The sequence below is a fragment of the Aphelocoma coerulescens genome, chromosome 2, assembly GCF_041296385.1.
Source record: "Aphelocoma coerulescens isolate FSJ_1873_10779 chromosome 2, UR_Acoe_1.0, whole genome shotgun sequence".
Classification (NCBI taxonomy): Eukaryota; Metazoa; Chordata; class Aves; order Passeriformes; family Corvidae; genus Aphelocoma; species Aphelocoma coerulescens.
The window spans coordinates 147,945,578-147,969,908 of NC_091015.1; the positions used below are offsets into that span (position 1 = coordinate 147,945,578).

General features: G+C 34.6%; 1 protein-coding gene across 41 annotated transcripts in view; it reads left to right on the forward strand.

Annotated features, from left to right (window-relative positions):
- The window catches only part of RIMS2 (regulating synaptic membrane exocytosis 2), a 455,072-nt gene that overhangs the window by 273,681 nt on the left and 157,060 nt on the right, over positions 1–24,331 (forward strand). For all 41 annotated transcript variants that reach the window (XM_069005296.1, XM_069005307.1, XM_069005303.1 and 38 more), the window contains 3 exons: positions 6,024–6,092; positions 16,433–16,589; positions 20,806–20,922. In XM_069005296.1, the coding sequence (XP_068861397.1) occupies positions 6,024–6,092; positions 16,433–16,589; positions 20,806–20,922 (343 nt within the window). The remainder of the gene's footprint in view (positions 1–6,023; positions 6,093–16,432; positions 16,590–20,805; positions 20,923–24,331) is intronic.

Below are 24,331 nucleotides of genomic sequence, written 5' to 3' on the forward strand. Positions count from 1 at the left end.
AGCTGTTTGAGAACTAGTGTAAGTATGGTTAGAATACAGACATGGGGTAAGTGAAGTACTGGCAAAATCAGTATTTACACTGATATACATTTTTACAGTTTCTTGATTTAAATCCCCCATTACAAATCCAGCTATATCTGAGGAATTTGTCTTAATTAAATATAAGTAAACTAATAACATACAGTTTTTACAAACTTAAATTTTGTAGAGCATTTCATTTGGGACTTTCTGCAGTTTCTGCAGTTTTAATTATTGGAATCTCTTTGAGAATTGGTTCAACTAGTGATCTTTTAGTTATGTCTAAAAAATGAAACACACATTGTTATGGAAATAGATCCATACCACGGTGGAGAGAAACAAAACCCCAATAGAGTAGAGCTTTCTTGAGAGTAGTACTAGTAAAATCCAGTTTCCATTGCATCTCATGTCAGTCTCCCATATTTCTTCTACTCCTGTCGCTCCTGAAATAATCCCACATTCTTCTCATGATTTTTGATATTGTTGCATGGGGAGAGACCAAGTTTGGTGTGGCATCTCTGGACTTGCACACGTGGATTAGACACAAAGTTTAGCTTGATAAAGTTTCTTTTTGATTAAAGACTTCCATGTTGTATCTCTCTCTTCTATCTCTCTCTTCTATCCTATTCTAACCATTTTCAAAGATCTGTAGGAACTTAATAGAATTTGATATTTATACTCCTCTCTCAGTGTAGGTGAATTTGGTTGAAAACCTCTAAAATCCCACTATTATGTGCAGGATGATAAAGTGACAGATTGACATGGAGACAGCAGGACTGCATGAGAAATTAGCTCACACTAAGAACCCTCGGGCACAGGCTGGATGAATATCAGAGAGCAAATTCTTCAAACAGTTGTTATGAGACTGTTTTGGGGTTGCTTGTATGTCAGCTTTGAACATAGAAGAAATACAGGCAATGCTAAGTGACTTTAAGTGGTTGTGAAGGCCTTCTGTGAGCTCCAGGGAAGGAACTACAAGCATGCTTCACTACCCTTTGTTCCCCCAAGGAGTCCAAAAAACCTTGTAAAAGCTTTCTGCATTGTAAGAGACAGGACTGGGAGCTTGGTCTCCTTTCTTTTTCTTTTTTTTTTCTCTCCACAAGAAAAGCACAGAATTCCCGAGCCATGAATTTGGCACTTCCTTCTGTATTTAGGCTGACTCACACTAATTTTATTTCTCATTCTATCCCCTGTCCTAGTTCATTTCGATAACTATGTTGGTTGGTCATATGGGCTTTAGTAGAGCTGTGAACCTCTGTGTTAGTCTTCTCTTGAGGTCCATCAGAAATTTCTGTGGAGAATATATGAAGCACAGATGAAGATGAAAAATGGAAATGTTTTTATACTAAAAAACTACTGTATTATAAATTCATTTTCGGCCTAATAGAAAGTAGAAATGCAAATAGTAAAAAATTAAATAGAAAGTACTTGCTAAATGGAACTCGAAAATAATGGTCCTAAGGGTTTTTAAGTGATGGGGTTTTTCCCCAGCCCTGCAATGGAAGCTACATGGCAAGTGCTGTGAATTTCCAGTTCTGCTGTGTACACGTTCTTGCAGAGCTGCTGTGCTGGCTGCTCAGTGTTGTGCTGAGCAGCATTGCAGGGAAGGAGCAGAGAGGTGTGGAAGGGCAGGAGGATGCTGAACACTGTCAATTGCTGATGGGGAGGTTTTCCACGCTCCCCTGAAAAGTTTTATTGATAGTTTAAGGCTATTAAACCCAAACTTGCTAAAGGGAATAGGAATATATATTTTGATTTCACTGGGGCTGGGGTTATGCTGAATTAAGGCATTTTTATGAGGGTTACTGTAGCATGGGGTCTATTTTGCCTTCAGTCCATAACTGTAATAATTGTTAATCTGGGTGGAAGGGATTTGACAGTCTGTATTTACTGTCTGTTACTGCCCAGCTATCAGACAAAAGGGGAATACTACCTCCAATAAAATTTTATAAATAAACCACATACTAGTGGAATGGCATCAAAGAAAAAGTTATCCCCAGGCAAACCATTGGCACCAATGCATTCATTTAATGTATCCAGTGTTCTGGAATATAATACTTTTACTGAATTCTGAATTTATGTAAAAATGAATTTAAACTCCTTGCTCTTGATTTTAGGACCATATTTTATAATGTATATGTCAAACAGTTTAAGATATTCACTAAATAAATAAATAACAGTTTCATTCACAATATTAATTTGCAATAATTTGTGAGAGGCTTTAATGTCACATTTCCCAGATAAAATATGAATTGCTCTTCCTGTTTTTTGTAATCAGTGATCCAAATTACTTTGCAAAGTAGTATTTTGAAAAGACATGGCTGAGGTGGGACAGATGCCTAAATATTCACATTTACACTGCCAATAGGTTAAAAAGAAAATGACAATCTAAAATTAATATACAGCAGATGAAATTACTGTTGCAAAAATTTCAAGAAATTTTAACCTATCTGCCAGCAATTATACTGACATTTCAAATACTTGGTTCAATTAAAGATTTTGACCTGTGCACTTTCTAGTTTGTTTCATTTCTGAAGTTAATGGAAGATGTTTTAAATATGTGTAATCTGATTCCTTTGCAGAAGTTACATATTTCAGCCAGTAGTTTTTCACATTATATATTTAATTGACATGCTTTCCTTCCTCCGTCCTTCCTGAAAACATTGATTGCCAAAGACAAAACCAAGTAATTCATTTGCTTTGAATTTCTTCTGACTTTTTTACCATCATTTAAATTTACATCTGTAAGGAAATGAAAAATATTACTTAAACATGATTATTATTTTTCAACTGGTTTATGTCTGTTAGTTGTTAGAGCTGGCTTGAAGCAGCTTGAGGAGATAGATGATCTGAGCTGAACAAGTTTCATATCTCATCTTACAGGTCAAGCTTTCATATTTAAGGATGTCAGGTGTTACAAGAGACTCTCCTCTTTGCAGCAGCAAAGACAGTTTGAGAAATCACTGAAATCTGATCTTTCCCTTGATTTTATTCTTTTTCTACTCCCATCCTTTGGGCAGGTCTCAATCCTGGCCCATTCACTTTCCCTTGCCCTGACTCTTCCCTGAAGCTCAAATCTCTAGATCCTGGAAGATGGTGTGGAGCTGAGATATTAAGAGATTCTGGAACAGATGGATGTGGCTTGAGAAGACAGAAAGAGAGAGAAAACCCTGTCTTTTATACTTGTGGTCTGTTGAAGCTTCTTAATCTCTTTTTTCTGCCAGATGTATCCTGTGACTACAAGATATAATTTTAGCTATACAGCTGGGAAGTCTAGGGCCCACTGTGACAACAGCTGACTATTTTCATCCTCAAAGATGCAAATATCTCCTCCCAAATACAGAATATAATATTCTAAAAATATGTTAAAGCAGATGTACTTAGCTGTAAATATAAACATAAATAAAAAGCAACCTCAGTTGTAATTAATTAGATTCATTCATAAGAATGAATTAGTTGATGAGTAAATTACATCTATTCAAATCATAGTTGATTCAGCCTTTTTACATCTTTCATGACAAAAACCTTTCCTAGCATCCATGTGATGAGCATCAGCAAACTCAATTGCCCTCATCTTCCCATTCCCCAGTCCTCTCTCTTTTAGGGCCTGAGTAACTTTACTGAGATCCCTGCACAGCAGCCACAGACCCACTACCAGATCAGGGTCAGGTTCACCAAAAGACAGCATCCCACTGCTTTGCCTTTTAGATCCCAGCCAAACCCCAGCCAGCTAGTAGGGCTCTCTTGCTTAGTGTTTGGTCACAAATACTGTCTTCCTTTAATGACCTGGATTTGAATCTGTGGCTGAGGAGAATGGAGACTGATCCTTCTTGCTCACTGGCATGTATATCACTACACCAGCAGAGGGTTCTCCTGAAAATGGCAGCAGGGACAGCATCACAGGTGGAATGGACGCTTTCTTTGGGGAAAAAGAGAGACTGGGCCTTTGTAATACTATAATTAAGAAAATAATCAGAGTAGGTCAAAACCTTTTTCCTTCATTTCTGCCCTCATTTTCTAGATTTTCTGGAGTTCTAATTGTCATCAGTTGCTTGTAATTTTTTGTTTTAGAGAAAGACTTGTTATTTCTTGAATTCAAAGATACTTGTCCCCCTACCCATTGCAACATGGCTATTTCTAAAATTTTATAATAAATTGAGCTACTGTATGAGAATTGCATGACTTTCCCTGAACTTATTTTAATTTCCTATTTTTAGGGAAAGCATAAACATTTACTGCAATTAAATAACCACAATTAAAATTCCTTTACTGAAATTGCATAATGTATTGGCAGGCTATATTGTTTTCTAAGAATTAGCACATATCATGCTTACACCATTTTTTAGTTGAATAATACGTAAACTGAGAAATTTTTATCCTCAAAGAAATAGTCTACAGTCTAGCTTATAAATTCGCACAATCACATCTTAAATGCTGCAGTGACCTTTGACTTCTCATAAAAAGCACAGAGAAATAGAAAATATACAAACAAATACGGCAGGAACAATCAGAAATATGAAATGGTTTGCATATGTAAAGGAACCAAACAATGATTTTTCAGCTCAAAAAAACCCCAAACCAAAGAGATAACTATGGAACACAGAAGGCTGATTCATGTTTCTCAGAATACAAAAGCTTGAATGGCATTGTCTAAAATAATATAATAGAAATAAAATATAAGAAAGTTGGTTTCACACAATGCCTAATGAAACTGCAGAATTTACTGACATAGCATATTACAGAGGCCTAGAGAATACTGTGACTAAAAATGAAATTGTATGAATTTGTGGAGAATAAGTTGATTACTTATTGTAACAGGATGGCTTAGGAGATGTCTCAGATCTTGTAAGCACACTCTTTCTGTATAAGAAGGACCTTCCACTATCCTCTGGTGGGTAGGTAAACAAATATTCAACAGTCTCAAAAATGACAGCAATTCTTATAATTCAAATAATTTCTAAAGTTTCTTTAAATTGAAAACTTTTTATGTTTGCCAAAACCCGTCTTAGTACATGTTCTCCCAGTTTTCTGTTGGGAAAGGAGTGTAGAGATCCTTCTGTGCCAGTCACCCAGATAGAGCATTAAGACTACTTTGTCCTGGGCTTTTTCAGGTTTACTCCAAGTTTTTACTGGTATTTTTGTGTCTACATTTTTCAGAAGAAATCGTCCTGAGGCAGGAAAAAAAAAAATCTTGCACGTGATTGGAGGTGTGGTGACAGTTAAAGTTTCTGCCTTCTAATTACCCATTTTTAGATGGCTGAAAAATTAAAATAGCCACACCATCTTGCTGAAGAACAGGTTTTTTTCACATTTAAAACAAGTAAATGAATAATTATTAGTCAAATGCAAGTGCTTAGCCCTGATATCAGCAATCAAATACTGTTTAAAAGATGCCACAGAAGACTGAAGCAAATTTAGGTTGAACAAAAACGGAGATATATACTTGTCCTATGTGACCTGCATTTGGGCTCTAGTTGTGGAAGTGGAATCTGCTTTTGCCAACTCAGCTCTAGCTATTTTGGCAGGTGTACATTTAATAGTTTACTTGTGTTTCATGGCACACTATGTGTGTGAAGATGTCTTTTCTCCTGATAATCCTTATTAACTCAAAGAAAGTACTACATGTATTTAATATTATTGCTATTATTAACTTTTCTGTTATTCAGAGACTTTGGGGAGGGATGATACCTTGTATAGGAAAACTTGGAATATGAACAGTGTGATGCCAGTTTCTATATGGAATGAATATAGATATGAAGTATATAAAATTATTTCGTAAATGAGATGTTGTGGAGATGTATTTCAGCATTTCATTTTAAAGATTTAACTAAAATAATTGGTGCACTCATATATGTGAAATAATATAACATGAATAATTGCCTTTATATGCTGATAATGATGCTTCATGGTCTAGCATGAAATCCATACATTTATTTTGGTATTATTGGCAGAGGGTAGTTTTAACTTACAGGAAGAAAAATGATACATGTCTTTTTTTTTTCCAGGATCCAAAAGGATCAGTGACAGTGAAGTCTCTGATTATGACTGTGATGATGGAATTGGTGTTGTTTCAGGTACTAATGTTTACATTTACTTGTCTATGTTCAGTAGAAATATTTCTTACTTATAATTTATTATGTATTTTACAATGTTCTTCTGGTGAAAAATAAGTGGAACTTAAGTGTATATTTTTCTAAGAGACACAAAATAAATATTATGCATAATGCATATCTAACCTCAAAAAAATTACTATTGGAGGGAAAAAATTCAGTGTGTGAATGTCCTTGTTGCTTTTATAAAATGATACAAATAGCATAAAGATAGTGTTTTTATTAAATATCAAGAAGTCTTCATTTCATTTTTTTGACAGACATCTGTGGTTGATATATTCTGTAAAATTTCACGATGGAGTAGTAACACTGCCAAAGGTCTGAAACATTAATGTTTAAGGCAGGTTAGGAGATATCTTAGCAGATAATCTGTTTCACGAAGTACTGGCATTGAGACTACTTGAGATAAAAGTTGTCATGTCAAAGACTATGTTTCCTCCTCTTCCAAGAGAAAAGATAATATTAGATAAAAAATAGTCATAGCTGAAAACAATAAAATCATAACCATGTGCTTTTGATGACTAAAAAAGAGAACATATTTAAGATTATAGAATCATGGATTTTTTTAGGTTTGATCAAGTCCAACTGCTAGAGCTGCAAAGTCCACCACTAAACCTTGTCCCTGAGTCCCACAGGGATAAATACCTGCAGGAATGGTGACTCTACCCCTTCCCTGGGCAACCTGTTCCACTGCTTGACAGCTCTTTCAGGAAGACATTTTTCCCAGTATCTATTCCAAAGGAGGCAGCCATGCCACCCTTAACCAGTACTGAGGGCTACTGGTATCAGCACAGAGTGGGCTACACGTCTCAGTGTATATTCTGTTATCCTGCTGCAGTTCCAAGATTTTTAACACACAGAGAGTATCCTGTGCTAGACACTTTCTGGTTCTCTTGGGTCAGGTCCAGCTCAAGTGTTACATAGTGGGGTTTGGGCCTTACTCAGTAGAGGCTGAGCCGTATAATCTGTCTGGTCTGCACCGCAGCTGTAAGACCGTGATCTGCTCAGGTCAATCAAAGCATGTTCCTGCCACACAGCCACCCGTCAGTGTATGGGGTATAGTACATTCTGCTGGAGGCTAAGGAAAGGTATATAGGAAAGAGGAATGAGAGGAATACAGCTCAGCTTGGAAATAGAGGGGAAAAAAAAGAGGTGAGATAGGCAGTCCTGGATATTGCCAGAGGGTGTGAAGCCAAGTATTGATAAATCCAAACTTTTAGTGAGCTATCTAATTATACATGTTTGCCTAGTTCTGTTTCAAAAACCTGCTAACAGTCTGAGCTCAGATGTGTTTCTGTTTTGTCTACATAGCCATCCTTTTATTTCCAGCTATTTCATGGCTATCTCATAGACTTTGCTTAATTTTTGACCCTGGTATGTTACTATTCCATGCCATGGGTCTTGCACTTGCTGGTTTAAGGAGATAACTTTTTCTTTTTTTTTTAATAAACAAGCATGTAAGTTTTATAAAATAGCCCTTTTTATAAACTGACAGAAAATTTTACAGACTTCATGCTATAAACAGAGCAATTCATATTTGTGCTAGGGTTCCAGCAGTTGTAGCAGATAGGAAAAGAACACTAGGGCTGCAAAACCATTAAAGTTTCTGTTTTCCTTGAAACATTAATCTTCAAACAGTAACAGGCTCAGTTTTCAGATTATTACCTTAATTAGAAAGCTATTTAGGAAAACTTACAGCATTTTTATATTCCCAGTCCCCTGTTTGCTTTACTACAGTCAGAACACAAGAAGGATATGTAGCCGGAGTGGAGTGAAGTACTGGAAGCAAAGAGGCAGTCATTCTCAGAAGTCCTTTGTTCTTATTTTCTGTACTTTCAGTCTTTGGTGAGCTTTCTTTCTGTAATTAGTAGTCTCTAAGGCATTCAAATTGCCTATCCTCCCAAAAATAGGGGCTTTCTTGTTGCTGTGGGTCAGTTAAATTAAACATGTATCAATCTAACTTTGGAGCTTAAAAATAAAGGTAAGAAAGAACTGGATTTGATGGATATTTCTAAAGTGCCCAGTGTAGCTTCGTTTTGAAAGTGACATTTTTTTCCTGTCCTGGAAAAAGGTACCAGGTTTTCCAGAAATTTTTTACCAGGTGCTTGAACATCAACAGGATTCTTATGAAACACCTAGATTTACAATTTTGATTCAATAAATTTATCTTTTGACAACTTGTATAATTATGGTCTTTACAGTTCAATGAATGAGTTTACTTCCCTTACCTGGGTTTCTGACATACCTTTAGTTTTTTAGGATCTGTAAGCTATTGAATATTTGCTGAACAATTTTACACCTTAGTTGCATTTTATTTCAGCCTGGCTGTGTGGGTAGAAAAATTTGATGGTTTTTAGGTTTTGAAATATTAATTTATTGCCTTACTTTTTTTGTGCTGCTGTCACTGTGTTTGTAAGTCTTCTGGTTTAGTCTTGTCTTGTCTTATCATCCATTCTCCTTATCATTCCCTCTATCATTTAAAGTTCCTCTATTCGTTTGTAGACTCATCACAATCTTGGTTTAAATATATGTGCTCTTTGCATGAAACCATTTGTCTCTGTTTGTTTTCTTTCTTTCTTACTTACCCCAGTTCTTTCATTTTGTATTTTCAAGTTTTATTTAACATGACACTTTGCTCTTCTTCTGTTTGCTATGTAAATACTGTATTACATGTAGTAAGCTTGCCAACATCTTTCAAGTACTCTCAGTGATTCTTTCCATAAAATTAATGCATATTCCTAGTATCACACCTGAGAACTGAACTACAGAAATCTTGAAGAACAATAAAAATTATCTTTTTGCTCCTCTTCCATTTAGTTTTATTAATAATGGTTGACTAGATGTTCCCTTCCAACTCAAACCATTCTGTGATTTTATGGTCTCTTGGAAAAATTATTCACAAAACCTATCACTTCTTGTGGCTTGGATCTTAGTCTGCTTGGACAAATCTAAATAAACTTCAGTCTGTTGCTTCTGTCAACAGGAAAGGCTTTTAAGAAAATAGCGATAAACAGATTGAAAAAATTCAATGTCTTTTTTCTGGCTACATATGTTTTCTCCAACAGCAATCGTCACATATTACATATTTAAAAAGCAATTTTTTACGAGATTCTAAAATAGCTCTCTTCAAATATAATATACATTAATCTTGGGAAACACTAGAATAGTCTCTATTATATTTTATCTTTGCTGGCATCTTACCAGGATAGTGGAATAAGCAGCATTAGCAGTTCTGTTTTTTGCTTTAGAATGGTTATACATAGCCCTCAAACAATTTAAAGCCTCTATTTTGCTGTCCTGAGAAATATACCTTGGCCCTCAAAGTTGTCTATCACCAGTAGCTCTGTGTGAGAGTACATCAGCATCTACACGTACCCTTTAGAATGCTCTTATGTGCTTTTTGATAAAAGCAAAGCAATATTTTTCTATTGATTTTTTTAAATGCCAGAAAAGTTTACAAAACATCATTTATATTACAACAATAAATACAACTCAGTGAAAGGCAGGTTGGCTTTTTTTTTTTTTCTTTCTAGTGTCCAAAGTTGAGCAGACATTACAGTTAAAAAATTCAGTGAATATGGACTGTAATTCCTAAATAGTTTTCATTACAGATACTTTATAGTGTATGTTGAACCTAGGGAGTACAAGCAGCCTACTGAGTCTTGACTTGATGAACAGAGACATGTATTGTCAAGACCATTTAATCATAAAATTCTCACCTATTATTTTTGTAACACTAAAATATTAAGTAGGATATTAATGTTTAAAATTCAGTTCTACCTCAATATCTTATCTGCATTATAATGTATTATGAAACACTTGTGATCTGAGATGTGTTTCAACAGATGAATCGTGGAAGTATGTAAGGCAGTGAATTCTGCATAGACTGCATTACAAACCTCTATAGAGAAGAGATTTTCCAAGTAAGAGAATGCAGTCTCTAGCCTTGAGACGAAAAACATTTATAGTGATTAGTTTTTATCATTATGCAGAAGATAGCAGTATGTTTCAGGAGCAAATAAGAATACAAAGTAGATATTTATTCAGAGGAAAGTTAGAGATAAGTAAATTAGGAAAAAATAGTAACAATCAGTACAGAAAATATTATTGAATTTACAAAAATATTTCTGTGTTTGAAGAAGAACAAAAAGCAATTATCCATTTTTGCTTCACTTCTCAGAACACCTGAGGAATCCTTTGTTCAAAAGAATTATTTCACCATCATGTTGCAGCCTTCACTGCAGAGGAAATGTCTTTTTCTCAATTTGCTGATAACGTGGGCTGAATTTTTTTACCTGAATCCTGTGGATGATTGCGTCTCAAAGCAGATGCAGAAAACACACTTTGGTTACAGATTGAAATCAGCTGCCTATAGAAAGACATCTTACAGCATTAGCACATAGAGTGGATTACTTCTATCCCTACTAAAACACGGATTTCATTGTAGATCAACAGCTAGCCCTAAATGGGAGTCTGTAGTGACCCAAAAGCCCAGTAACTTCAGACATTAACGCTGACAAGCTTTTTATTTTATTGTGTGTTCATACCAAATGCCCTGGTCTAAAATGTGTTCTATCTGGCTCTCCCTTGAGTTAAAAATGTCAGTCTATGTATCACAAAAATCCCTCTCCCAAACTGAAAGTGAAATTCAACCCATGTTAAAATAATCATTATGCTGGCCCCCTAGATCAATGGATCTTTAACCACTTTCCTTTCTTTTAAACAAATGATGTATATATTAATTAAAACTTTATGCCTAAAGTTCTTCACACATGATTATAATTTTTCAAGTTTTTCCTTGCATTTTTACTTTCATTTCTTAATGTATACTTTCCATTTGTACGTTTGTTCTCTTATTTAAATTTTGAATGTAATATTTTTATTGTTTATAGAAAAAAAATATTCTTCCGTATCATTTCCTCAGCTGACAAATCATCTTTCTCTTTAAACAATGAAATTGTCTCAATGCTTTTCTTTAAACTAGTCAAAACTTTTTAAAATATAAGCTGTATCACTCCACTTTGAAAGTAAAGATGTAATTTGATTTAAGTTTTATTTTCAGATTATTAATAATTATCAATCGCATTCTCTTCGAGGAAAGTTAAGCAAATATGAGCTTGGTGTGTTAGTTTATGTTCTACCATAGTCCTAATATCTATGGAGTGACAAAGGCATTAATAGGCAGTGAAAATTGCAATGAAGTTGCATTCCTATCAGAGATGCTCTTAGTGAATACTTCTCACGTAAGGGAAAGATTTGTTAAGGGTGGGTTACAATTGTGGTGAAGAGCACTTCTAAAGAGGAAATGTGCAAGAAAAGACTGATAAATTCCAATCAACAGTGTGAAGAGGAGGCTAATTTGGGGGACTTGCTGGACAGATGAAAATATACATGGATGAGTGCTTAACTAAGAAGAAACATCTTAATACTACCTGTGGTGGTTTGGGTTTTTCCCCAAGCTTTTCATGTCATGATGGGTATAGGAACAGCCCTGGAAACTCAGCAAGCTGTAGTTTATTACTGTGTGGGAATGCTCTCCCATAAGAAAAGAATTGTCTCAAGTGTAATGGGCCCATAAACACAATTAGTGCTGTAGAGCTAAATATACCTGTGAGGGAATGAGTTGCTATGCAGCAAGTAACCAGCTGTTCCTACTGCCATGTTTACCGATTCCTTTCACTGTACATTCATTCTTCCCGTATTTGTAGAGTAATATTTTGATACAAAATTATTCCCCAAAACAATGCATGTTTCTGCAACTTATACAGTATTAAGATATTATTAATTCAATTTATTTGATCAGTGACTGTCAGCAATTTTTTTAGAGGACATCCAAATTCTTCATTTAGATGTTCAAATCACCCCAGAAGCTGAGCACATTTGTATAAAAGAACTGAACTCTCTCCAAAGTGCCCATGTGTGAAATCTTGGTATGTTAAGCATTTCTGGCAATTTGATTATATAATTGTTTTTAATTAGTGCTTGTTCTACGTGCAACCACTGTGAGTGTTAGAAAGTTAAATATCTGAAAGCTTGACGCCTCAATCAAGTACAGACGTTAAAGTGGAGAAAATGCCACTTAGCATCAGTGTCAGAAACAATCCATGATGTTGCCTGTGATGAGCAGCCATTCTAGTGCTGCCTTTCTAGAGCAATTTTCATACAAAGACTTTCTTTCGAGTAAATCAAGCAGCAAGGCATCTAAATTAAAATCTTCTTTAGTACACTTCAATTAATTCTTTTTAGTGCTATTTTAGTGCTGATGATGTGAACCTAATATTTGGAAGTTTGTGATTTTCTGCAGTTTTGTTCCTGAAAGATTCATAATTTATTAACAATTCATTAATATCAGTATTTATTGAATGTGTACCCTGAATAGCATAATATTAGCACAGTACAGTTATACTGTGTGGATTAATACTTTAAGTCAAGTATATTAATAGTCTCTCTTAAATCAGATAAAACTAAAACTTAAGGTCTGAAGAAGCTGTATTTAGTGTGCCTTGTAAAATCCCTCTTTTCATGTGTATCAGTTTTTAATGAAACCTTACAATGAAAGAAGAAGGTGGTGGCATTGCAGTTATCTTTGTCATGTGTCTGTCTTTTAGGTATCTGCAGCTCACAGTTGTTTATCACTGATTATCTCTACACTGATTATCAGGTTCTGTGTACTCTCTATGTTGATTTAAGAGGCTTGCCATAGTTATAGAGCCTTTGATTCTATGGTAATGACAATATTTATAGCTGCAAGCAGGATAATGTTTGTCCTATTTTTACTACTGCTATAAATAACTATCTGCTTTGCTCAATAGCAACTCATTGGTCAAGCTGTGCTTATGACCTGTTTTTACTGTCTATAATTTCTTTTCAGAAGAGAATGTTTTTACTTACTTCCTCTAACCTTATCTCCTGGATATGCAATATTTTGAAATGGCAAGTTAAATCATACCTACAGTACAGGCAGTTAAATCACAGCTAAATTAACTCTACTAAACTGAAGGACAGTTTTGAAATCATCTCATGTTAGTGGGTTGCCTTACTGAAACATCTGCTTTTCAATGTGTGACCTGTTGGCAAAAGAGGAGTTTATAAATATAATAATTTTTGGTTTAAGTAAATTATTTATAAATGTCAAAGTTTATTTTCTGGCAACAATATTATTAGTCAATATTAGTCTATTTCTTTGATCACAGCTAAACACATCTAGTTTTGTTCAAATAATGTAGCAAAAATGTAGCAAAATGTAGCAAAATTTCTAGGAATGCTGATTTTTTTTTTGCTTTTGTTGTTGTCATAAGGAAGCAGTACCAGTGTTAGTTACCAGAAAGCACTGCATGTCTACTTCCAAATTAATGTAAAGCACTTATTCGATCAGGATTAGACTTGACAATTAATTATATAATCATATATTTTGATTTATTGCAACAGTACTGTGCAAGTCGTCAACTAAAATAACAAATTAGAGCTGGAAGAGGCTTTTTGTTCCAAAGTAATTAATCTGTTTCTATGTGCAGATTTAAATAATTCAATAATTTTAATTTACTTGTTCTCACTTCTAGGAATTTTTTAGACAAAGAAGGTTTTTGTTTGTGTTTTCTTAATTGATTACCTTGCCCTTCAGAATGTTTAGTCACCTAGAGTGCCTTATGGTATTGCTCATTCTCCTCATACTTCAATGACTGTACATACATAATATTATATAAACTGCTGAATTTTTTAAAAGGATTTACCTGTTTCTTCATATTACTCCTCTATTGTTTTCCATCTCCAAATGCAACAAATTCTCCCTGTGTATGCAAAATACAAAGAACCATCTCTTTTTTCTATCAATATTTATGCATTATTAGGATAACAAGAAAATATTTCTCTCTGTGTTCTTGTACTGTAAATCATGTTTTTTATTTCAATACCTAGAAATTTATAATAATTTTCTATTCATTTATGTATGGTGGATTGACCCTGGCTAGATGCTAAGTGGATGCCAAAGCTGCTCCATCGCTTCCCTCATGAGCTGGACACGGGAGAGGAAGTATAACTGAAGGCTTGTGGGTCGAGATAAGGACAGGGAGAGATCAATCAACAGTTACTGTCACAGGCAAAACAGACAACTCAGAGAAAGTATTTTATTACCAATAAAATCAGAGTAGGATAATGAGAAAATATCCCCTGCCCCCCCAAGTTTTGAAACACTTCTCCCCCACCCCTTCCTTGTCTCATCTCAACTCCACTCCTGGTTCTCTACCTCCTCCCTCTCAGCTGCACAGGGAGATGGGAATGAGGGTTGCACTCAGTTCATCACACATTGTCTCTGCCACTCCTTCTTCCTCAGGGGGAGAACCATTCACTCTATTCCCCTTCTCCAGAGTGAAGTCTCTCTCATGGGAGACAGTCCTTCTTGAACTTCTCCAATGTCAGTTCATTCGGTTCTTCACAAACTGCTCCACCTCCCATGGGGTGCAGTCCTTCAGGAACAAACCACCCCAGTGTGGGTCACAAGCCCTGCCAGCAAACCTGCTCCAGTGTGTGGGCTTCTCTCTTCACAGGTCCACAAGTCCTGCCAGGAGTCTGCTGCAGGGTAGGCTCCCCACTACTGTTACTTTAGCTCTTTTACCTCTGGTTAAAGAATTGGCAGAATTACAGAATATAATGACTTCCAGACTGACTTGAAAAAAATTATTTATTTATCTCCTACACTTCACTAGTGAGTGAGTAACACCCTGTTTCAAACACCGATGAAATTTCCCCTGTCTCGCCTTGGTGATTTCAGAATTATGTTGCTCTGGCCCTTACATGTTTTGTCAGTGCTTATGCAAATAAATGTACTTTGTATATAGGATAAAAGTCTGTGTTTCATTACTGACTCTCAGCTGAAGATTCACATAACATGGTTTGACTGCTGTGTAGTGAGGAGAGACTATGTGATCCTCAACATCATTATATTAGTGTAATGTAATGATGATGTGGATTTTTTTTTCACTTTATGTACGCATACCAGATACACACAAAGCAGTTTATTCCTAAACATAGGAGGAAGAAGTTATTTATGAATTAGGATTGTTTATATATATCTTTGGTTGTGAGGCCATACAGTAAATATGAATACTCAGTTGAAAGTATTGAACATACTTGGAGCCATAAAGTGGAATGAATTAATAAGGTTTTGTTTAGGTCCTTAGTGAACGTTTTCCAGGAAGAAAAATAAGAAAAATCATGAGCAGAAGATTATTATACTCTTGGAAGATTCTCATGGGAAAAGCCTAACGGTTTCATGAGCAAGAATTTTTCCAGTGCCAGGTGGATCTCTCTAACTATTCTTTACTTGGTTACTGTCTTCAAAACAAAGAAATCAGTTATATCAGTTGTCACAGCCACCAGGGACTCTCTGAAGACCTATTCCTGCTAAGCACTATAATCAGGTTAACAATTGCAAATCTTCAATTTCTTATCATTATGTTTTAATTTCATCCTCACAAAATTTGGGGGAAACTTATTTGAAATTGCTGTATATCTGGCATCTTTTTTTCACAGAGAGTATTGCACCCTGGGACAGTCAATTCAGGTTTTTCGATTAGATGAAGACAATCATTTTTAATACATCCAGCTTTTAAAAAAGATTTTTATTAAAAGCCTGTGTAAAATATCCATGTGTTAGCCTTTTAGGCCACTGTAACTTGGAGGCTTTTACTTAGACCATTTATGCCTTCTATTAAGGTTTATCAAGATTAGGCCAGGATGCTTGCTATTTGTGAAGGAATCATGTTTTTTAATTCAGAATTGTAAGTGAAATCTGCTGTCATTGAGTCACTGTTACTTTAATTGTTTCTGAGATACAAATCTTTCTTGAGCCCAGTCTCTTTATTAAACTACATAGTAGCTTCCTGTCCCAAATATTTGAACTAAACTTTGGATTAATTTTTAATTATGGACATTTCTATTTGAAATACATTGTACAAAACAGTTGCAATACAATTTTAATTAAAAATGCAATAATCAGCTTTGTTATTCTAAGGAACAATCAGTTTAATTTGTTTTATTTTTGATACATCATATTAACGTAAATGGTAAGTCCCCAATTTGGTGCATGGTATTAAATTTTAGTGACTATAGGAACCATAATTGTGCTTAAATAAATCACAACAACAGGAGTCAACTTTACATATGTATGTTTCATTATAAAAACCAAGAGCACATGATAACACTGTTGATCAAATTCCATCTTTCATTGAGTTTCTCACTACTACGGATATGGCAGGAAATTGAAACGTGCAACTTCAGATTCACTGAATATTTGCATTTCTTTTTAGATTATCGACATAATGGCAGAGATCTTCAAAGTTCAACATTATCAGTGCCAGAACAAGTAATGTCATCTAATCATTGTTCTCGATCAGGGTCCCCTCACCGTGGAGATAGTATAGGACGGACTAGATCGTGGTCTCCCAGTGTCCCTCCCCCACAAAGGTAAACTCTTGTTTAACTATACAGTTATATAAATTGAAGTGGTATTCATCCTGTACCAATACAGGAAATGATCTCCAGACTTTCCAAATGGCAATGAATTGGTTAGATCTTACAAAATTATATAAAGCCAATAATGATTTTTCTTACATTATAGTGATGTGCCTAATTTATATACAATTCTATGTTATTTATGGTTTATTATTACTATATTATTTATTATATGATTACATAATTGTGTCTTACTTCTGCCTATTTATATCTAGTTTTTCATCAAAATTCAGTGCAGTCCAATCTAAGGAAAGAAAAATATTTCTCCACATTTTCATTTTCTAGAGCAATTTACAGGTGCCATGTTTTATAGTATGTGATAGTTCGATATTTCGTTAGCATTCATATGACAGTGGATGTTTTCAACCCTTTTGTTTCTGTAGAATTAAGGTTCTGGGGAGCCTCACTTGCTGCCCATAGTAGCTTCCTTTCTACTCTTTTTTTCACACTTCTGAATCATCAAGAATAAACTGACAGACATACAATTTTATAGTGAAGGATATCAACTCCTGATCTTGGAAGGTCTCTGGTAATTATTTATCTTGATAAAAAAAAGACCAGGAAATTTCTTGCAAAAGCTAGTCCTTTTGAGTAATGCCTACTAATTGATTGAAAGGATAAGCTTTCTTAAGAGAAAGGAAGCAGAAGGACACATGTAAATGGGAATGAAACCTGTTTTCCAGCACTTTTTTTGCTATGAATGGATACATTTCCAGATGATGAAACTAAGTTGAAATAAAAGTGCAAGTTATTTCGTTTGCCCATAATGTCCACAATTCCCCTTTAATACTGAAGATTTGGTATCCAATATTTCCTGGCAGGAACACGTTCTTCTCCCTTTCTTGCAGCTATCCTGATTCTCCTGTGTTCTGCTTTCCTTTCTTACCTTTGTTCTTTTTGTTAAGTTAAAATTCTCTTGACTTCATAATATCTTACTTATTTTTTTACTTGCTATTTCCTCTAATGGATGTAGCCTATATGATATCCTTTGGCATTAGTGAAGTTCTAGGATCCCAAATTATCCCACATCATCTCATACAGCTGAGAGGCAGAAACTGTGTGTTTCTGCTTGAAATCTAAACCCATCTAAAACATACAGCCTGACTTGAAATGAGACATAAATGGTAGACACAAAGGGGCCTATTCTGAGTTTTACTATACTGATTTCAGCCTAAGTAATTGCCTATACTCAATCTCCAGAGCTTATTTGTCTGAGATATAGACACAAATGTGAGCAAAATCTCTTTGTGTGTGTGTATGCTTGTGTTTTTATGTTTTTCTGTCTGCATGCACGTTGTGTGCATTTTGGGCAGAACTTTTACCCAAGCTGGTAATTAACACTTGTTTAACATAATTGAAAAATGTACTTTTCATTTTCTTGTAGTTTTGCATTTCTTTACATGTTCAAAATGTATCTTGCTTTTTAACTTTCCTAAAGCTAAGTTTTAAAATATAGTTTTGGATTTATTGCAGCTGTTTCTTACAATGCCAGAATCAAATGCATTATTTGTGTCATATTTCCCTGCCCACACACCAAATCATTTCTCTGGGGACTTGTTGAGCTCAGAAAATTGGGTTATGAGAGCTTGAGGATTTGTAGAAAAGAAGTATAATCTATGTACTACAGGAATGTGTTTTTTAGTTCTACTGAAAATGAATGTGTACTCAGGAAATCTGTAAGAATTATCAATCACATTTGCATGCTGTCAAGTGAGTTTGTTGTGCATGTGCTGCCGTACAATGTCCTAACTGCAGTGAGCATGCTGCACACCCGAGATTTCCCATTACTGACACCTCTGCAGGCAGGAGTTTTTGGGCCATAGAAGTTGTGGTTATATCTTAGAAACCATTTTGCAGTCCTCAGTCCTACTTAAGTTTATTAACAAACTCCACCAAAGGCCCACTGCATCATAGCTGACAAGAAATTGCTACTGCTCTTGTAGTGTTTTAAGCTAATATATTTAATGTACTGTTATTTTCTCTGTAGATCAGAATGGAGTTTAGAATGTGGCAGGCACTAAATAACACCAGGTTCAGCTTTTTCTAAGACTATACACTTGAAAAAGCAAGATGGAGGTGACTATAGAAAGTAACTATGCTGAAATAGTGTGATAAATCCAGTAGGATGCTCATTATTCTCTACCATCACCACCTGAAATTACAAATTTTCACCTGCTTACCTGTTATCTAGTTGCTTCCATCCATGTTCTGTCAACTGCAAGAAAGTTTCTAGGCAGTGAAGACACGTTGTGAAAGAAAATTTTTTTAGAGAACAAAGTTCATCGGGGAAAGTATATCCCTTTCTGTTAAATAGTAAATCTGTCTAATAAAGGTATCCCTAGAGCGTAACAGAACTGAAAAAGTAGTAATACTTTGAAGCAGGAGAAATACAGTTGTGTAGGATGTTAAAAGCATGGTCATAATCTGTTAAAATGCAGAAATTTCAAGAAAATAAATATTTATTTAGAACAAAAAACCAATAAAATAATCTTATAGAAAGTGATTTAGACAGGATGGTACTGAGTTTTACAGACTAAGTCTTAAAATCAGAGTTTAGGTAGGAGTTTTGATTATGTGGGCAGATAGCCCAGATCTTTGGGAAATTTTTCAAAGAAATGATAGCTTGAGAAAACTCAAGTATTTAAGTCAAGGAAGAGATAAGTAAAGTAAAAAAAATTTTTTTTTTTGAAACATGAAAGAAACACACTGGGAAAAGGGTCAGAGAGAATCTAGAGCTTAGTAAGGAGGACTGAGATTTGGTTGTTGGGAAAAGTAAAAAAAAGGTTAACAAAGAACAGCAGAGGAACCCTGTTAAAGTCCATTCTAAAGTACAAATACACGACAGTGTTCAATGGCAGGTAAAGATAATGCTGGATTTTCTAACTAGTATAAATAGGAGGAGTTAAAAAACATACAGAAAAGAAGTTACAGGAAAGAGTTGTAGAGCAGAAGACAGAAGAATTATGCTCTTAGTATGGCAAATATAAAGTTTACTAGCCAGAGTAAGCTCAGTATTTGGTTTCACGAATGCCAGAGTGGAAAATGTTTTATAACAAATGAGGTGGAGCTGAAGGCAAAAGTTTGTGTGTAACACAACATCTTTATAGCACTTATATGCAGAAATAAATGATGGCATGGCAGCAGCAATGAAGGATACACATACAAGTTAACACTAATCAGAAGTTGGTGAATGATAAAGGATGACAGGTACCAAAAGGACAAAGTGACAAGAAAGGAAAGGGGAACTGAGTGGTATAAAACCAAAAAAAAAAGGAAACTTAGGCTCATGCTACTGCAGATTGCAGTAAAGGACAGGGGACAGAAAAATTTATTGGTCTAAAACTTGAACTTGTATGGAGGGAAGCATGAAATTTGTTATTTTCAAATCTATACAAAACAATTATGTTTTAATTATCCAATAATTTTAACAGTTAACTGTTGCCTTTTATTTTCCTATTCTTGTGGATTTGTTTTACAGAGCAGCAAAAGTGAAGTTAGTGTGTGCCAGGTATTGATAGATAAACTGAGCAAAGCAATCGATAGGGGAAGTTTTGGTCTCAAACAGTACAGGTGATTGGTGCTCTTTAACCAAGCCTGCGCTATGGGTACCACTTACATCTAATTAAACAGTTCTGGGTTTTTTCAGATTTTTTCTAGTGAGATTACAGAATGAGTTTTCCAGGGCAAAACAAGCAGCTATTTTTTAATTCAGATGCCAATGTTTTCAGCAGTAACAGCCACAAGTCCCCATTGTGTCTTACTACAGTTTACGTCTTTATAGTAAAGCCAAAATAAAGAGTTCATAAAAAATTGTTTAGAGTGTATGTTTCAGTTAGAAAGGAATTTTTCCTTGAAGTCTGGAAAAACTAATGAAATTTTGTCTAAGATTAACATTTTTAATGAAGGAAAAAAAATTTATTTCCAGAAGAAACACATTGGAACAAAAAAAGAGAACTCCATCCCTATCATGGACTTGGCACTGTTTTCTAAATGAGAAATTTTTTTTATTCTAAGATTTAAAATCATTTGACTTTAAATGTATACAAGAGTCTGGTCATATAACAGATCTTGTTACCAACATGTTTGCTAATAATTGTCTTTACAAACCAGTGAGAGGATGTCATCCAGGCACACTCAAAACTCAGAACTTGCTATCTTTTGTCCTTAGTCGGAATGCGGATCAGGGACCACGAGGGAGTCGATCTACTCCTGCGCATTACAACACCCTGAACCGGATGGATAGACACCGTGTTATAGATGACCACTACTCCCCAGACAGAGAGAGGTAAATATCTGGCTGGAATTAGAACAGCTGTAGCCTACATGCATCAATGTGAGTAACTTCAGTATGGTAGCTTGCTAAAGTAAATTACATACCTAATCCCAGAGATTAGCATTTCTCTACTCGTTTATCCACTGGTTACATGACATACATTACAAAATATAAGTGCATATAAGACTGAAAAAACTGTTCAGTGAACACGTATTTGCCAGGAGGAAATCTGAAAAAATCTATGAAAAAATATATAATATAAATGTTGGATAGTTTAGTTGTCTTTTTTTATAAAAATATTTTTGTGTGTTATATTAGTGAATTCTTTAAGTACTAAATATCTTTGGAAAAATCTATCAGTAGACTTGGTTGTTTTTGCTGCTGAATAAAGAGGCATAAACCCAGAGAATTTCAGCTCAGTATTAACATAATGCTCCCATCGGATACAGTGCAGTCCACAGATGTAACAAAAGTGTGTTCCAGTACTGTGTCCTGTGTTTGTCTTTGCTCAACCTTCTGAGACACTTCGTAAAAAAAGAAAAAAAATGGTTAGGGCAGCATGTATGAAATCGGAGTCTCTGTGTTTAGCAGCACATCTGACTGTGATTAATGTTTTGCTTAATGGGACTTCCCAAACAGTAAGCAGAGCTTTAGCAACCTCTATGAATTTTAATGATGTAAAAAAGAATTGCAGCAATAATTGAACAATGTAGTTAATTTTTCTGAATTAATTGTGGCAATGACTTTGTGACATCAAAAAAACTATTGGTCTTTTCCACCTCATTGTCTTCAGGTTAGAAAATCAAAACAAAAAGTATTTATTACCTTTAATTTTTAAAATCTTGCAGTTTCTTATGCACCAAGTTGAAATCCCTGCGCTTTATAATGATAGGCATGATTGCTAGATATTGTCTCATTTTATAATTGTATATACCAAGGAGTAATACAAATATATTTTGTTATCTTGAGTGATATATGACTAGCATTTGAAGTTAATACTTTTACAGATATCCATTACAGGTTATTCCTCAAGCAACAACACATCATTGGGGTTTCTAACTGTAAAACAAAGGATTTGAGAAATCAGTGGCTTTTTGTTAGCAATATTGAACAGAAAAGATTAATATTTCTAGAGACCCGTAATGGGATGGTCAATGATTGTATGGAATGCAAGACAATGTTCTTCAGAAGACTATAATGTTTTAATTTCAGAAAAAAAAATTTAAATGTTCTCAATGAGACGTGTTACAAAAAAAGTATCAGAATGAATTAAAACCCAAATCCCTTCAAAGTGACTTGTAATTTAATTTGGTGAATAAAAAAGTCAAATGGGCAAAAATTAAGCTAGTGAAAAAACAGTCAAGTGTTTCTCATCCAGAATAGTAACTGTATTCATCACAAGTACAGTAGATCATAAGTCAACCTCTTTTTTGCATTAGAATATTTAATATTTCTGTTTAAGTTATGGAAAAGCTATTCAGTTGGTTCATTAGAATATCTGATTTTCATAAAGAAGGCAATAACATGAAGATTCCGAGCTGTTTCCTTAAAAGAAGATTACAGAATGCTTTTGGGACATAATGTTATATTGATTTTTAGACCAGTCATCCTTGAAATAGGACCTAAACTTGCCCTTAGAGCCTGTATATGCCTTATGGAATGCTGCTGCATTTTTTCCCTATGCAAGTTAATTTGTTGCCTCCCAGATAAATGCATAGCTGTGAAAGGTTGCTTGAAGTACTGTACCACAATGTTTTTCCATCATTTCAGTCAAATAATCCCTGCTGGACTGACTTGATTTAGAGAAAAATAATTGTGTTTTTTAGAGTATGTCAGAAAAGCAGTGTCAAAAGGCTGTTGGTGATGAGATTATTTAATTTTAATTTTCACGACCGTTCTAGATTGATAGGTATTTGCTTGATAGGTGTGCTCTGAATCTCTGAACACAGTTTTATGTGTTGTCTGTATTTTCCAAAACACACAGAGAAATTCTCCTCTTCGCACATGGTGAGTGGTTGCCTATGTAATCAAATTGTTGACTAGTTATGCCTCTATTGCAACATCTCTGAAACACATTTCTTTTAGGCAATACTGGAGAGAACAGGATAAGACAATTCCCAAATATTTATCATGTTTTATATTCATTGTTATTTTGACAGTGATTTTATGAATGGAAAGATGATTAGACTTCAAATTTTTTTAATGAGTATTTATGATACTGTCTCTGCTATATAATAAAAACCCAACGGTATCCCTAAAGTAGCTCTTTAATGGTATTGCTCCTGGAAACTGCTGGAACTGCAGGCAGTTGGGAGAAGTTGAAAAACTGAATTTTTGTATAGGTTTGTAATCTCTCTACGTTACTCACACTTGGCTCTGAAAACAAATCACATTTTTCCTTCCCACAGCTCTGATGGTTTCTTGTTTCCATGGTCCATTTATCCTTGAAGTTGCTTGCAGAAAGGGGATTTAGAAACAGTACCCTCTTGTAGACATACTCAGTTGCTAAGTTGAAGTATTACTGAGAATATGAGTAAGAAAATTCTTTCCTTCCTTTTCTAGGTAATTCAGCATTAAGTTCTCTAAGGTATATGGCACTGAGGAGTTAGTTGAAGCCACATAATAAAAGCCTAATGACCTCAAGACTAATGGCAATGTAAACATTCCTTCAAACTTGAATGCATAGTTAGAATAGGAAATAAAATTAATAAACCCCCTGAAAGACACATTTTTTTAAAATTTAGTTGGAAATAATTGTAATTTCAAACACCAAACCCTTAAATATGTCAAATATGCTATATCATATACTTATTTTTGTATAATATAAGGGTAAATTTACGGTTTAAATTTGTATCTATTGCTGTATTATCAAAAGTGTCAAATGTTACTGTATACACTGCTAATTCAAAGTGAGAAATCCTGTTAATTTCTTACCTGTATATTTAATACAGGTCCACTAGTTAATTGTTGTCAAAATGTGAGGTTTTTTGTGGGTATTCACACTCTTATGAAATAACCTAAATTTGTAATGTAAAGAAATGTGAATGCTCATGACCTAATATGGACCCAAGTTCCATAAGAGCGTTTATCTGTAATGGGATAACCTTGTAAATGTCAGTTTGACAGGTTTTAGTAAATTTTCTAAGGCTGAATTTTACCTCATTGAGAAACTGAAACTAATCAAACTACAGAAACCATTGAGAAAATCTTGGAAACAGCTGGATTTAACCTTAGAGTTTTATATTTAAACAATCAATATAATTAGGTGAATTAGAGGAAAAATGTGAGTGTGGTGTAGTTTTAAAAAACCCACCAAAGAACAACAACAAAACCACCAAACTATACCTGTGTGTTTCTTTCTGAAAGATATATCAACAAAAAACACCAAGATAATGTGAGAAAATTGTACTCAGGCCCACAA